The sequence below is a fragment of the Monodon monoceros genome, unplaced genomic scaffold (genome assembly GCF_005190385.1).
Source record: "Monodon monoceros isolate NGI ecotype Baffin Bay Population unplaced genomic scaffold, NGI_Narwhal_1 Super_Scaffold_22, whole genome shotgun sequence".
Lineage (NCBI taxonomy): Eukaryota > Metazoa > Chordata > Mammalia > Artiodactyla > Monodontidae > Monodon > Monodon monoceros.
The window spans coordinates 11355189-11370919 of record NW_021703779.1 but is presented as its reverse complement, the minus strand read 5'-3'; the positions used below and the strand labels follow the sequence as shown (position 1 = coordinate 11370919).

Here is a 15731-nt window from a genome sequence, read left to right as displayed (position 1 = left end):
TGTTTTTTTCTTCTTGTAGCCTCTGGGCCCTGAAATTAGCAAAAACAGATAAGGCAAATCGGCAAACTTTAATACTTGAAGAATTTAGGCGGAAAAGATACCATGTGTTTCTAGCTCCACAGACTCAACTGTTCTGTGCCTGTCACGGCTGTGGGGAGTAAATGCGAACGCAGAGCCAGAAGTCTCCCACCTCTTTTATAATGAGCTGACCTAGTGACGATGGATCTGAACTAGCAAATGGAGCTCTACAGTGGCATCTGACTGGTGGGAGTGGGCAAGTGCCAAAACCAAAGTGGTTTCTCACAGGAGATGTTTCGCACTTAAAAAAAAAAAAAAAGGTCATAAGGGGTAAGTAGCCATAATCAATTCAGGGGTGAAAGAATGATGTTTTTAGTTACAAAGCTACAAACCAAACTTCAGCTAGTGCACTTAAGTGCTTGTTTCTTCTATAATAGTGTTTCTAACTGTAAGATTTAACTGACTAGCCAATAGCTATTAAAGACAGAAGATTTGTTCTGGCATTTCATAGTCTACTAATTCAATACGGAAAAGTAAATACTGAAAAGAGAGCAAAAGATCGATGGATGAATCAGAAAGTCCCAACATCGAAGAAAGGAATGGTCTTCCTGGTGAGACCTTAAATCAAGCACAAGATCAATTTCAGAGCCGGAGAACTGGGTTCATAGGGACTTAGATCAAGCCATAATGAGAAGTGCTAGGGAACCCAGACTATTCCAAGCAAAGGATAAAAGCTCTGTGTGTTAGCTCCCTTTGCTGGTTAATCTGTACATAAAGGAGCAGTAAACCAGTACATTTATTTAGCTTATATACTATGCTTAGAAGGGAGGAGGAGGAGGGGAAGAGGAGGTAAATAAGTGATTACATAATCATGAACTATCGCTACCCAAATTGTGTTCCTTTTCTCTCTTATGATCAATTTACCTCTTTGGTACTGCCAGAAAGAGAGTAAGGTTGGCAGAGAGAAGAAATCAAACAAACCGAGCTTATACAAATGAGAAAACAACATCAATGAAGATGAACACAAATCCTTTAATGAAAGAAGGTTCCTGGAGTATCTGTGAATGCCAATTAATGGCACATACCAAATGGGAAAGAAGGCTTATTCCATAAACTACAAAACTACTGACCTTGCTATGAATCCCAGGTAAGAAGTGAAGAATGAAACGTTGGTGAGCACTTAGGAAAAGCAACACACACATATCACAAGAAATATTTTCACCCAGTACAAGTTAACTCAGAGCCACCGTGTTTCCCTTTTTTTCCAGCAGAGCAGGTCAGTGTGGCAGGTCTGGCTATCTGGAATTCAGTTACTACACGCACATGAAACTGTGAGATCTGAACGGTTGAACATAAATGCGAAACGTATGATCTATTAAAGCGTTAATTCGCTTCTGCAAATTGTCTGTTCTCACTGAAGCCTGACGATGGTGTCTCCTTCTGCTTTCATCCCAGTGTCTAATATTTCAAAAGTGAAACCATCGTCCCTGTTTCTCTTAACTTGTGCCTTTTGAAGCTAGGTGCTATCACCTTTACAACCAAGAACTCTATTTTGCAGCTAATATTGGCTATGTAGACATTTTTAGTTGTTCTTTTTCATTTCATTCATTCTGAATGTCCAAAATGAATACACATCACTTACAATTCAAAAGCTTCAATTCTTTGCTTCAGCTCAGCTTCTCTGCCTCTCAGCAAATCTATATCTTTTAGCAGAAGCTGCCTTTGAGTATAGATTTCTTTTGTTTCATTCTGTAGAGGAAAGTATTAATTTTTAGCAAGCAAGCTAAAGAAAACAAAAGAGATTTGAACTAATACCCTGCTTTCTGAATTCCAGAAAGCAAAGTACGAACACTGAGAGGAACAATTTTCACTGTCAAGAGGTTCCAATGTGAGGTATATGTTTTGCCTTTTTTTCCACAAAAATTTACTCCCTCCTCCCCCAAGGACTGTTAAGCCACATTACCCTATATTCCTAACATCCCTTGTCTCATTATTTTATTACTTAATTAACATCTCTCAGACACTTACAAAATTTCGCTAAGTTCTTCAGCAAGAAAAAATGAAACAGAATGTGCATTCAGCAATAAAACTTAAACAAATCCCCATAGTTCCATCACTGTCTGAAACTTTCAATTCAGAGGTGATTCTGGCTCAGTCAGCAAGCTCGCCTGATGTCCCGAATGAATGGCCACACTTCCATGTATGTGCTCCCTGAGCAAGGGTTTCCTGAACACCTATCACATGTCCAAGGGCACACTGGGAGTTGGATACACAATGATGGACAGATATAGGACAGTCCCCACCTTTAAAAAACTCACAGTTTAGTCAGGGAGAGAAAGACAAACCAACAGTCACACTACACTGATGATTTCACAACCAAAGTACATCAAGACTCCACAGCACGAACAAAGCTCAAAGAACTCCATCAGTGGGGGTCAGGAAAGGCATCATGAGGACATGACATTCCATCTGGATTTTGAAGGACTGGATGGTTTTATCAGGCAGAGAAGGCAAGGGGCATTCCAGATGGTGGAATAAAGGCACGGTGCTCTTCACAAGGATGGCTACCTTCACTAGTGCCGTCAGAAAATCAGGTGACTAAACGAGGGCTTGAGTCTGTTAACTGGTTGATCTGATCTAGTCATCATCTACCTTTTAATTTTATTGATGTATAGTCCACTTACAATGCTGTAATTTCTGCTGTACAGCAAAGTGACTCAGTTATACAAATACATATTCTTTTTCATATTCTTTTCCATTATGCTTTATCACAGGGATAATGAATACAGTTCTCTGTGCTCTAGAGTAGGACCTTGTCTATCCACTCTGTATATAATAGTTTGCACCTGCTAATCCCAAACTCCCACTCCATCTCCCCTCCCCCACCCCCCTCAGGGACCACCAATTTATGCTCTATGTCCCTGATTTTGTTTCTGTTTCATAGATAGGTTCATTTGTGTCATATTTTAGATTCCTCATATAAGTGATATCATGTGCTATTTGTCTTTCTTTCTGAATTAGTCAATCACCTATTTTGAAGATGACGCTGTTAGCATAAACATAATCAAAGCCTCTCAAACACCTGTGACTCCAACATTTATTTTATAGCTAAGCGAGCCCAATTCCCAGAACTGCTATATAAAACTTGTAGAGGGGGTACAATTACCATTAAATAACTGGGTCTTATTGAGAAGCTCTAAGCAAGGGTGGACGCTGGGAGGAAGCCTTCTACTTTTAACAGAACTTCCTGATAGAAGCTCCCGCTGTCCATAGGAAAGAAGGCCTCAGATCCAGCCTGGTCTAAGACATGCCCTTGGCAAAGGAACCTGTTTTTCCCAAAGCAATGGATCCAATCCCTCCCGGCACACCCTCCTGCCACTTGGCAACCTCTCCACCTCCCATCCAGCCACCTTCCTGGGGGACAAGATCAAACGGCCAAATGGATGACCCCGGCAGCCCTGGACGCCTCCACTCCGGGGACCTCACCTCTGCCCCCATGGCAGCACGCTGTGCTTTGTTTCCAGTCTTGACCTGAAACCTCCACCTGCAACTCTGTCCTCTTGGCCCGTTCTTATTCTTCCACCTGTCAGAATCCCCAGACCTGCTTCTCGATGTCTTCCAGACGGCCACATCACCCTTTCTGCTGCTTTATATTAGCCTCCTCTTGGGATGCCTTCCCCACCCCACCCAACCCCCATGTCTTCCACGAAATGGGCTGCCTTTCCAAAGCCAAAGAAATTCAGTGCTCTCAAACCCCTCTCCCCAAGCACCTCTATCCTTCCGCCCTCACCGACACTATATATACATCGTCCCGAGAGCTGCGCCAGAGCCACCGCCTGTAAGCACTGGATTTGGTCTACTGCCATTCCAGGCTGCCCACCTTGGCTGGGGCCTCAACATAGCTCAGGCAGCCCCATCTGCTTCCCAGGGCTGCTCTTCCTTTACCGCAAGCAGCCATTCCACACCTCTGATCCTCTCCCCCAGGCTGCTACCGAAGCCTCAAATCTGCCACTTCTTTGGTATGAGTTTCTCCCACTCCCAGCATGGACAGTCCCATCCCCAGTCCTTTCCCTCCAGCCATCTCAGAGGAAGGGTGTCTGCACATCCTTTCTAAGCCCAGTGCTTCTACCTGCGCTCTTGACGCCAGTCCCTACTTGGGAAACAGCCCGGAAATAGCCACCCGGTAAATGATTTTAGAATATTACCTCCTGGTGCTTTTGAATTCTCTTAAGGGTCACCTTTTCCTGAGAAGTCAGGGCTTCAGGTTTTGCTTGACAAGCTGTCTCAAGTTCGTTCCGGAACTCAGGTAATTCCTTCTCACACTTTCTTTTCTCTTCTGTTTTAATTTTCGCTATTTCAGTATCTTTAAAATACTTCAACTGCCAATTGATGACAAATAATTGTAAATGCCAAACTATACCAAAGAAACAGTAACATTCTCTCTTCACTGTTAGGTTTAACGTTAATGCTGTCTAGATATATTTAGTTTTAATTCGTCTTTATGTTTCATCTCATTCACTGTACTTATAGGGTGCGTTCAAAAGTCATAAAGAAATGACATCATCTGGAAAGAGAAATAACATGCACAACAGTAAAGTATCACATTCATTAGTAAAGATTCTAGTTATTTCCCCATATACCTAAGATGAAGACATTAAAAGACAAGCAAAAACATCACGCTTGGTAACAACAAGATAAATCTTACCTGTTGACTCATTTCTGCCCGTAGCTTCTGTTCAATTTCTCTCTTATATTCGTTTAACTTGATTTCTAAAGACTCTAACTTTGGATGCTGAGGGTAAGCACCTGCAAACTCATCGTCAATAAGCTGAAGCTTCTCAGCTATCAAAAAACAACACAGGAAAGGTTAGAGAAACGGGGCAGGTGAGCAAGAGGCCAGAGCGCTGTTCAAACACAAAGAGTGTACTTAAGGGAAAGTGTAAGGATGTCTGCAATTTACTTGGTAATGCATCAGAAAAGTGAGAGAGCTTAATGGATGGACATGTAAGTGATCAAGCAAGCATAACGCAAATTTCATGGCAGACTTGAGGTATACAAGTGTGTGCTGTAAAACTGTGTCAACTTTTCTGAATGTCTGAGAATCCTCATCATAAAATGTCAGGGGAAAAGAAAACAGAGAGTACAGTTCAAGTCAGAAAACACGGGCATCTCTTTCCAGTGTCTAAATGCCATGGGAAAGAGCTCTTCACTGGACTTTTGTTAACGCTGACTCACTTTCAAAACACTGACCTTAAGATTAAACAAAGATCATGTGTTTCAACTCCTCCTCTCCACTGAAGAGGAAACAGACGCCCATACAGTTGAAGTGACGTCCAGAGGGCTAAGCAACTCTATAATGGCATCAGCAGGGCTAAAGCCAGGTCTATGATTGCCTTGCATTCTGGCACTCTTTCCAACAGACCTGCAGCCCTCAAACCAACTGTGGATTTGAAACCACGCAGCACACTGCAAACCTGGCCCTCGCGTACAATCTTAATCATGTGTAACACCAACACCACCAAAAAGCAGGCATAGGAAGAAAAGCCTGGCAGAAGCAGATTAAAATTTTGGCAGGTATGTCTCTGGTCAGCAAAACTTTAGATATGACGTTCCATCTCCTTTTCTGGATTTTCCAAATGCCCTGGACTGTCCAATGCAGGCCGCTAGCCACATTTGGCCATACTGAGTACTTGGAATGTGACCAGTCCAAAATGAGATGTACTCTAAGCATAAAAGACACACCAGATATCAAGGACTGAGTGCAAAAAAATAAACGTAAAATACCTCATTAATATTTTTCATATTGATTCATGTTGTAATAATATCTTAGACATACTAAGTTATATAAAATATACTACCAAAACAAATTTCACCTATTTCTTCTTACATTTTCTACTTTGGCTACTAGAAAATTTTTATTACACATGTGGCTTGTATTATTGAACAGAACTGCTGTAGAATAAGCATGTTCTATGTTTCTAATGCAATAAAACCTACACCTAAATAAATGAAAGGCGTAGTAATACAATATGGTCTTTACACGTTATGAACTTATCTTTTTACAAGTTAAAGGAACTAGTGCAGTTTAAGAGTAAGGAAGGGCCAAGAAATCGATTAACCATATCCTATTAGCCAGCTGTTTCCCTTCTCTCCTGAGCACACAACTCAAGGGCAGTATGGCATTAGAGAAAGCCTGCACAGCAGAAAAGGCTCTGGATCACTGACGAGAAAACTTGGACTCGTATCAGTCCAACTTGGACCCAGACTCCGCATTGCCATGTTGCTCTTCCTCTGGAGACCTCAGTTTTCTCAACTTATAATATGAAGGGATGGCTCACTGACTTCTCTAGTTCTCTGCAATGCAAATAGTCTAAGATCTTCTCACTTTAGTGGCTATAAAGTTAGATGAGATACAGGGAAGAACCTCCCAGTCAAGAAAGGTTCAACCCAACAGACAAGGAAGTGGGCCTTTGGATCCCCACGAGATTTGGAAAGCATAGCCTTGGCGGCCATGAAGGGACGAGCAGCCCTGGAGAGCAGTTCCTGGTCCCTCCCAGCAGTGATCACAGAAAAAATGAGCGCCTCTACCGCCAGCAGCTTGCATCCCTCCCAGTCAAGCAACAAATATATAATACGGTACATCAGGTCATCTCCTTCATTCAAAAGAGAAAACGGAAGAAGTGAAATTATGGAAGACCATAATTACCAAGGGAGTCTTTGACGGGAAATGTTGAACTTGTCTGAGTTCCCATACTGCAACTCTCTTTAGCCTGATGATATTCTGCCAATTCTTTCAGAAACTGCATGAGAAAACCTAAACGACACAACGTGTATAGTTTCGTTTCACAACTTTCTTTCATTCAACTGTGCTCAATCACTGTTTATGCAATCTTGGTTTTATAACATTATCTTTTTTACATCATGTATCTTTTAAGAATAATTTCTGAAGAAAAGCATTTCCAAGCATGATACAGAAACCTACAAGCAATAGGGAGAAATATTCATCAAACATGCAAATTAAGAACTTACATGTGGCATGAAATAGCAAAGTCAAAAGACAAACGATACACTGGAAACAACTATTTGGCATAATACAGAGACAGAGGACTAATTTTCATAAACATAAAAGAGTTTTTACAAATCAGTAAGAAAATGGAAAAATAGGGCAAGACATGGACAAAGTTCACAGAAAAAAATTTTCAATGTTGAATAAACATGAACAAAATTATAAATAAATGCAAATTAATACTACGACAGAAAGATTCTATTTTCCTGATAAGTGTATTATCAAAGTTTTAATCTTAGCACTCTAAGTGTCAGCAAGGGAGCGGGGAAGCAGGCGTGCTCTTTCACTTGGGAGGGAAATTTGTCAGTGTTTATGGATATTCAAAATGCAAGTGCCCTTTCACCTAGTCATTCCACCTCTCTAAATTTACACAGCTATACTTTCCAAAACGGGTGTAGCACCACATGCCTCACGTTTCTAATGGCAAAAAACAAGCAATGAAACAATAAAATCTCCATCAATGGGGGTTAACTAAATACATTCTGAAAAATAATTAGTCTAAGTACACGGCTAGAGAAAGATATATTGGTGGATAAAGAAAGCAAATTGCACAATATCTATAATACGATTCCATGTATGAGTGTATGTTTTAATTACGTACAGACTTTGACACCTGTGAACTAAATTCTGGTAGGATAAACAAGACACTCTTTGTTCTAGTTATCAGCAGAAAGTGAAATTAGAGAATATGAACAGAAATTCCTACTCTTCTTTCACTTCATACCCTTCTGAATAGTTCAAAAAAAATTTTTTTTTTGGCCGCAGTATGCATCTTGTGAGATCTGAGTTCCCTGACCAGGGATCGAACCCAGGCCCCTGGCAGTGGAAGCACAGTCCTAACCACTGGACCACCAGGGAACTGGCTGAAACTTTTTTTTTTTAAGTCATGTGTATAAATTTTAGAAGTTTTCACTTTCTTGGAACAGGTGAATGGACTTCTGTATCAGCCAAGTTAAGGGCTTATTTTTCTCTTCTACTGCAGATACTACAATATACTGTTTTCTTAAATCGAAGTATAGTTGATTGACAACGTTGTGTTAATTTCTGCTGTACAGCAAAGTGATTCAGTTATACATACATACATTTTTTTTAATATTCTCTTCCTTTATGGTTTATCATAGGATACTGAATATAGTTCCCTGTGCTCTACAGTAGGGCCTTGTTATTTATGCCCTCCATATACAATAGGTCACATCTGCTCACCCCAGCCTCCCACTCCATCCCTCTCCCATCCCCTCTCTCCCTTGGTAACCATAAGTCTGTTCCCTATGTCTGTGAGTCTGTTTCATAGATATGTGGAATCTAAAATATGACACAAATAAACCTATAAGTGATATCATACAAAATACTCTTTTTTACTTCCCCTACTGTAGATATAAACTCTGTTCTATATTCATTGCCTTGCAACACTTCTGTCTCATCCACCCTCTTCTTCTGACCATTTCCTATCAGCCTGTTCTCACCTCAGCCCTTCCTGCTGTCACGCTGAGGTCAGATCTTGGCTCCCTCTATGGACAAAGGTCAATGTTTGGCAGATATCTTGAAGATCCTGCAGGAGGTCAGCTTTGGCCGTGTGCTCTTCCACCTCAGCATTCCTAACGCTGGTGCCTTTTCCAAGTTCTGCAGTGCTTTCCGCAGGCCCCTAATTAGTACCACAACCCCTCTCTCCCCTCCACACCCCCACCCAAGAAGGATACGTCTAGTCTCCTCCTTTATTCAGTCATTTATTTATATCAGTATGGACTCCTGTTTTATACCTTGGTAATTATAATTCATGTGTAATTCTACAACTCATTGATAAAACCCACTCTTTTATTTTGTTGCTCCAATTGTTCCAGCTTTGGCGTCTGGGAGCATTTTCATCATGGGTTTTTGTCTTAAGCACTTCCTTAGGTTCTAGCACTGTAAGGGGCTCCAGGCTCATCTTGTATAGTCTCTGCTCCACTCCTGGATTCAACCGCTGCTCCAAGGAGCCCTGGTTCCTATTATTATGGAATGGTATTAGAAATCAAATCTTAGTACTGCAAACTGGGCTCGAGGTGTGCTCATTGCAACTGGGGTGTCACTGCTTCCAGTCCCTCAGCCTAGACAGCAATGAAATATGAATGCACACTAACCTGTGTACACAAACATATCTATAAATATCTCTATGTATCATCTGTATCTAAATTAAGCTAAACATGAGTTCATACTAATGTCTCCAACTAAGCCATTACTGTATGGACCATCCCAGTCTCCTCCCCTTGTTTATCTGGAAATTCCCACTCCAGCAGTGAACAGCTGTCTTCCCGCCATCTACTATCTACTTATTTAATTGTTCCATTCCAGAATATGTATATCATGGTTTCAGAATTATTAACCAGCACTCCCATGAGAAATAACTCTCACCTTGAATACACAGCCTATGTACAGTTCCTTCTACCATTCATCTTAGTTTTCATTCCTTTCCAAAGTTAGATAGCTCAGCATATTTTTCCCCACCCACTTCAGTGAGGTTACTACAGTTAGATTGTTTTGTCACAGTCCGCATTCCATCCTGAGATCACCTGACCTCCTAAATTTGCATAAATGAAGGCTTGTTCTTTGTACAGTTCTACAAGTTTTAGGCAAATGTCTAGTGCCATGTATCATACCATTACAGGTATCGTAAGAATACTTTCACCACCCTAAAAAAAATCCTGTGCTTCACCTCTTGTAACCTCCTACCCCTTCCCTCCAAATCCCTAGCAACCACTGATGTGTTTACTATCACTATAGCTTTGCCTTTTCCATAATGTCACATAAATGGAATCATATAGCACGTAGCCTTTTCAGACAGGCTTCTTACATTAACAATACACATTTGTGATTCATTTATCTCTTTGCATGGCTTGGTAGCTCATTCCTCTTAGCTGAATAGTATTTCCCTGTCTGGAAGTACCACAGCTTGTTTATCCATTCAGCTACCAAATAACATCTTGGTTGTTCCCAATTTCTGGCAATTATGAATAAAGTTGCTACAAACATTCACATGCAGGTGTCTGTGTGGACTTAAGTTTTCAAGTCACTTGGGTAAATACCTAATAAAATGACTGCTGGCTTGTATGGTAAGACTATGTTTAGTTTTGCAAGAAACCACCAAACTGGGCTTCCCTGGTAGCGCAGTGGTTAAGAATCCGCCAATGCAGGGGACATGGGTTCGAGCCCTGGTCTGGGAGGATCCCACATGCCACGGAGCAACTAAGCCCGAGAGCCACAACTACTGAGCCTGCGTGCCGCACCTACTGAAGCCCACGCACCTAGAGCCTGTGCTCCACAACAAGAGAAGCCACCACAATGAGAAGCCAGCGCACCACAACAAAGAGTGGCCCCTGCGCGCCACAACTAGAGAGGGCCCACATGCAGCAATGAAGACCCAACGCAGCCAAAAATAAATAAATTTATTAAAAAAAAAAAGAAACCACCAAGCTATCTCCCCAGGTGGCTGTACCATTTTGTATTCCCACCAGCAATGAGTGACAGTTCCTATTGCTTCTCATCCTTACCAGCATTTAGTGCTGAAGGTGTTCTGGATTTTGGCCATGTTATCTCATTTTTGTTTTAATTTGCATGTCTCTAACAAATAACGTGCAGCATCTTTTCATATGCTTATTTGCCACCTGTATATCTTCTTTGGAGAGCTATCTGTTCAGATCCTTTGCCCATTTTTTAACTGACTTGTCTCTTTAGTGTTGAGTTTTCAGAGTTCTTTGTGTATTTTTGATGCAAGTCCTTTATTGGATGTCTTTTGCCAAAAGTCTAACTGGTCTATTTTTTCTTTCATGTATCATGCTTCTGGCATTATATCTCATCGCCAAACAGCAGGTCACAAAGATTTTCTATGCTTTCTTCCAGAAGTTTTATAATTTTGTGTTTTACATTTAGATATATGATTCATTTTCAGTTAATTTTTGTGTAAGGTCTGCGTCCAGGTTCATATCTGTGCATAAGAATGTCCAACTGTTCCAGCACCACTTGCTGAAAAGTTTAATTGCCTGTGTTAAAGGCTAGTTGATGATCTATTTCTGGGCTCTCTATTCTGTCCCACTGACCAATCTAAACTATCTATCTATCTATCTATCTATCTATCTATCTATCCATCTATCTATCTTTCTATCTATCTATTCTTTTGCCAATCACAGGCAAGGATTTTAACTTCCAGAAAGAAAAGAGCCAGTGTCCAAATTCTCTGGCCAGCTATTTTCTGGATATCATTATCTTTGAAAGGAAAAATTAGGGGTGGGAAGGATGTGTGAGTGGAATCTAGGGGAAAAGTACTGTAACCATTCAACAGATCAGCACTCTCAAAGTATAGACACAGTAACATAAGACCAAAGATCTCTGTCAGGGAATACACAACAGTTAGGTACAAAACATCTTCTTAACATGTTTTCTGATGGTCTCAATCTCTTAATGGGGAGCCACCAATTTTTAAATTATTTCATTTTAACAGTAGCTGCTTTACTGTTACCCAATAATTCTATCCAAATTATGTCATTAGGATGCATGACATGTCTGCAACTCAGTTTTCTGAATTTCATAAATTTTACTAGGATGCTGGATAAAGCTGGTAAGAGATGTTAGCCAGATGTCTTTCTGAACTAGAAAGATTTAAAGAGTGCTTAAAGGTGCAAAGCTATTTTTAATAGTAAAAATACCTATAAATAAATGGATTATTTCTTAATATCCCTTCAAGCCCTAAATCCCTTTCTGAAATAGTTACACTACAGACAACAGCTATTTACTTAGAACTGTGCTGTCCAACGTGACAGCCACTAGTCACGTGTAGCTACTTAAATTAAAATCTCAGTTCCTCAGTCACACTAGCCACATTTCAAATGCTCAATAGCCCCATGTGGCTAGTGGCTACCATATCAGGCAACACACATACAAACATTCCCATCACAGACTTACACTAAACAGCACGGCCATAGCATCTACAACCTAGGATCACCTACCATCCTCAACTTCAGTAAGTATAACCTACTTTGCAGGTGATCTAGAATGTCTTGTGATCCAAATATTATATATAGGATGGATAAACAACAAGAGCACAGGGAACTATATCCAATATCCTGTGATAAACCATAATGGAAAAGAATGTACATGTATGTATAACGGAATCACTTAGCTGTACAGCAGAAATTAACAACATTGTAGGTCAACTATACTTCAATAATACAGTAAAATAAAAACAGAATGTCTTTTGATCCAATTTACTTATCCTCTGCTAACAATACTCCCGGGAGACCAGGCAGTTAAGTCACAGAATAATGACTGGCAGAAAGTAGGTACTCAAGTGTTTGCCAAATGGCAAGTCCCGAATTAATGTCCCAGCAGGGATGGTAGCAATGCTGGCAACAGACAAAATCAAGGAGCACGCTAACACAAAAAGGCCATTACATGATGTTACGGATTTTTTGGAAAAGATCTAAATAACAACTAAGCTGGTAACTTGCCTGTAACGCGTATGTTCATACTACCAAGTGCATCATCAAGTCCAGCTTGTGGCTTGTTACCCATAGCAGTTGTAAACGGAAAAAACCTCAGCTTCCCTCCTTCTGTGTAGGGAAAAACCCACCTCTTCCCTCCCATCTCTCCCCTCCCTGTGAGCCCCTTGACTTTTACACAGAACACTTCACAACACTTACTTCTGACTCTCCTGGTCACCCAGTGTGGGGCTTTTCCCCACAGGAAGCCATTCTCTGCGACACCGGATGGGTGGCCTACACTTGAACTCTATTCTGACACTGTCCACCTGGAGGCAGCATCTGACCCCATGGGTTAAGGGCCTTAGTCCCACACTGACCACCCCCTGCCACCATACCTATACATTCTTCAGGTGCCAGTCAGATGCCCAGGTTGTCACCTGTGCTTCTGAGCAACTGGCTAATCATAGGAGGTTCCCACAACCTCCTCCTTGGGCTTCATTAACATATCAGAACAGCTCACAAAACTCAGGGAACACTTTCTTACGTTTACCAGTTTATTACAGGATATGATGGGGGCTTCCCTGGTGGCGCAGTGGTTGAGAATCCGCCTGCCAATGCAGGGGACATGGGTTCAAGCCCTGGTCCGGCAAGATCCTGCATGCCACGGAGCAACTAAGCCCGTGCACCACAGCTACTGAGCCTATGCCCTAGAGCCCATGAGCTACAACTACTGAGCCCGCGAGCCACAACCTGAAGCCTGCACGCCTAGAGCCTATGCTCCACAATGAGAAGACCACGCACTGCAACAAAGAGTAGGCCCTGCTCACCGCAACTAGAGAAAGCCCACGTGCGGCAGAGAAGACCCAACACAGCCAAAAATAAATAAATAAAATAAATAAACTTATACATAAAAAAGGGGATATGATAAAGCATACAGTTGAACAGCTAAATAGAAGAGATACACAGGGCAAGGTACATGTGGGAAGGAGCCCAGAGCTTCTATGACCTCTCCAGGTGTGCCAATCTCCTACCACCTCCATGTGTTCACCAACCTGGAAGGTCTCTGAACCCCATACTTTTGGGATTTATGGAGGCTTCATCACACATTCATGATCGATTATTCACAAAAATGATCAATTATTCATTTTCAGTCCTCCTCCCTTCAATAGAATGGGGAGCAAAGCTGAAAACCTCAAGCTTCTAATCATGGCTTGGTCTTTCCAGTGACCAGCCCTCATCCAGGAGCCACCCAGGGACCCACGTAGTGTTGGCTCATTTGAACACAAGACACTCCTATCACCCAGGAAATTACAAGGGTTTCAGGAGACCTGTGTCAAGAATGGAAGTCAAAGACCAATACTAGAACAAGATATGCTCCTTGTGTTCTTATCACTTAGGAAATTACAAGGATTTTGGGAGCTGTGTGACAGCAACTGGGGGCAGAGATCAATATATACATTTTCTTTTATCTCAGAGTAGTTATGGACTCTTTGAAGGTTATTATCAAGGCCAAAATTAAAGCAATTTATCAGGCCTATATAAACAATAAAAAAAGCACATTACTTAACAGATATTTAATTCTTTAAGCCAATATTAATGCAATACTCTATATATTGTACTTAGGGGCATATCTAGGATACAAATATAGTGGCCTAAATGTTATTTGTTTTTGTTTTGGAAATGTTCCAAACCATGGGTATCTCTACAAAGACCAGCTTTCAATCCGTTTGTAGGGCTCTTGATGCTGTCTCCAGTTTTCTCATTTGAGTAATAGTAATTTTAAAAGGTTAAAACTTGGGGGAAAGGATCCACATTTGTAAAACAGATGAATCGTTCTATTTAAAAAGGTATTGTCAGAAAGGAAAAAAGTCAAATGATTCAATTCAAATTCCCTATTCTTCCACCTGAAAATTATTAGTTTCATACTTTTATACAAAACAATATATAACAAAAATGTTCCTATTCTCTACAAAGATGAAGGCTCCTACCTTTTTGGTTTTCTTTATCAAATCCTGAAATCTGTTAAAAGAAAATATTTTCCCTTTATTCAACTATTCAGTTATTATTAACAAACCAAAGCAGGTTATAAAAGCGAAACAATCCTACCAGTGATTTGTAGAGACTGGATTCAGGGTTGATTTTAATGAGTTGTAATAGATCCTGCATAGTAAATACCTTAAAAAAATTTTTTAGAAGTACACAGATTTTAACATCAATGTGTAAGTGATATATTCAGAAACATCCCAATTTAAGACTAAAAATCATGGTTCAGACTAAATAAGATTATAACTATGCTAATAATGTAACATATAAGCTTTCTTATATTAAGTTACAATAAACGCTGCAGTCAAAAGGATAATATTTTTCTCTTGATCACGTAATTAACCTCCAAATAATTCCCTGGTGGCGCAGTGGTTGAGAGTCCACGTGCCAATGCAGGGGACACGGGTTCGTGCCCCGGTCCGGGAAGATCCCACATGCCACGGAGCGGCTGGGCCCGTGAGCCATGGCCGCTGAGCCTGCACGTCCGGAGCCTGTGCTCCGCAATGGGAGAGGCCACAACAGTGAGAGGCCCGTGTACAGCAAAAAAAAAAAAAAAAAAAATGTGCCTAACATTAATAAAATGGTTAATGCCTTACAGATAAGAAACACTCAAACATCTGAGGCACCAATGAATATATGAGTGCATTCCAGGGTCTTTCAATTGCAATGACATTTAAAAATTACTATTGCTTCAAAATGCAAATAAACTAAGTTTGTACTATCTTTACAACTACAAAATGTTTAAAACTATTTTAGATATACATATGGTCAAAGAGTTTGAGTATTCTTAGTAAACAATACATACTATAGAAAAACATGCTGTGTCTACCCTGAGAACATTGATAAATTCAACAATTAGTTTTCCATTAAAGAATATTCTGCACAGTATTTTAGCTTATAGAAACCTTTAAGTGTGGGAACTAGATAATCACTGCTTTAACCATGTAATTGACACATTATTCATTCTAGAAGCAAAATTGTGAAATGTAATTAGAAAGTTAGATAGAAGGATCAACAAAGAATTCCTAATGTTGGTAAAATCTGATTGTTAATGAATAAATACAGCATATTTAAATTTTAAGTTTTTCCATTAATAACACTGCTGTTCTCTTAAAACAGCTGAATAGCACACTTCTAGACAATTATGGCCAAGA

At 40.5% G+C, this 15731-nt stretch overlaps 1 protein-coding gene across 1 annotated transcript in view; it reads right to left on the bottom strand.

Annotated features, from left to right (window-relative positions):
* Window positions 1–15731, bottom strand: part of OFD1 (OFD1 centriole and centriolar satellite protein) — a 60118-nt gene that overhangs the window by 38482 nt on the left and 5905 nt on the right. Inside the window, 6 exon segments of the mRNA XM_029240420.1 lie at window positions 1661–1767; window positions 4224–4397; window positions 4724–4860; window positions 6725–6832; window positions 14523–14553; window positions 14641–14709. Coding sequence (XP_029096253.1) covers window positions 1661–1767; window positions 4224–4397; window positions 4724–4860; window positions 6725–6832; window positions 14523–14553; window positions 14641–14709 — 626 coding nt within the window.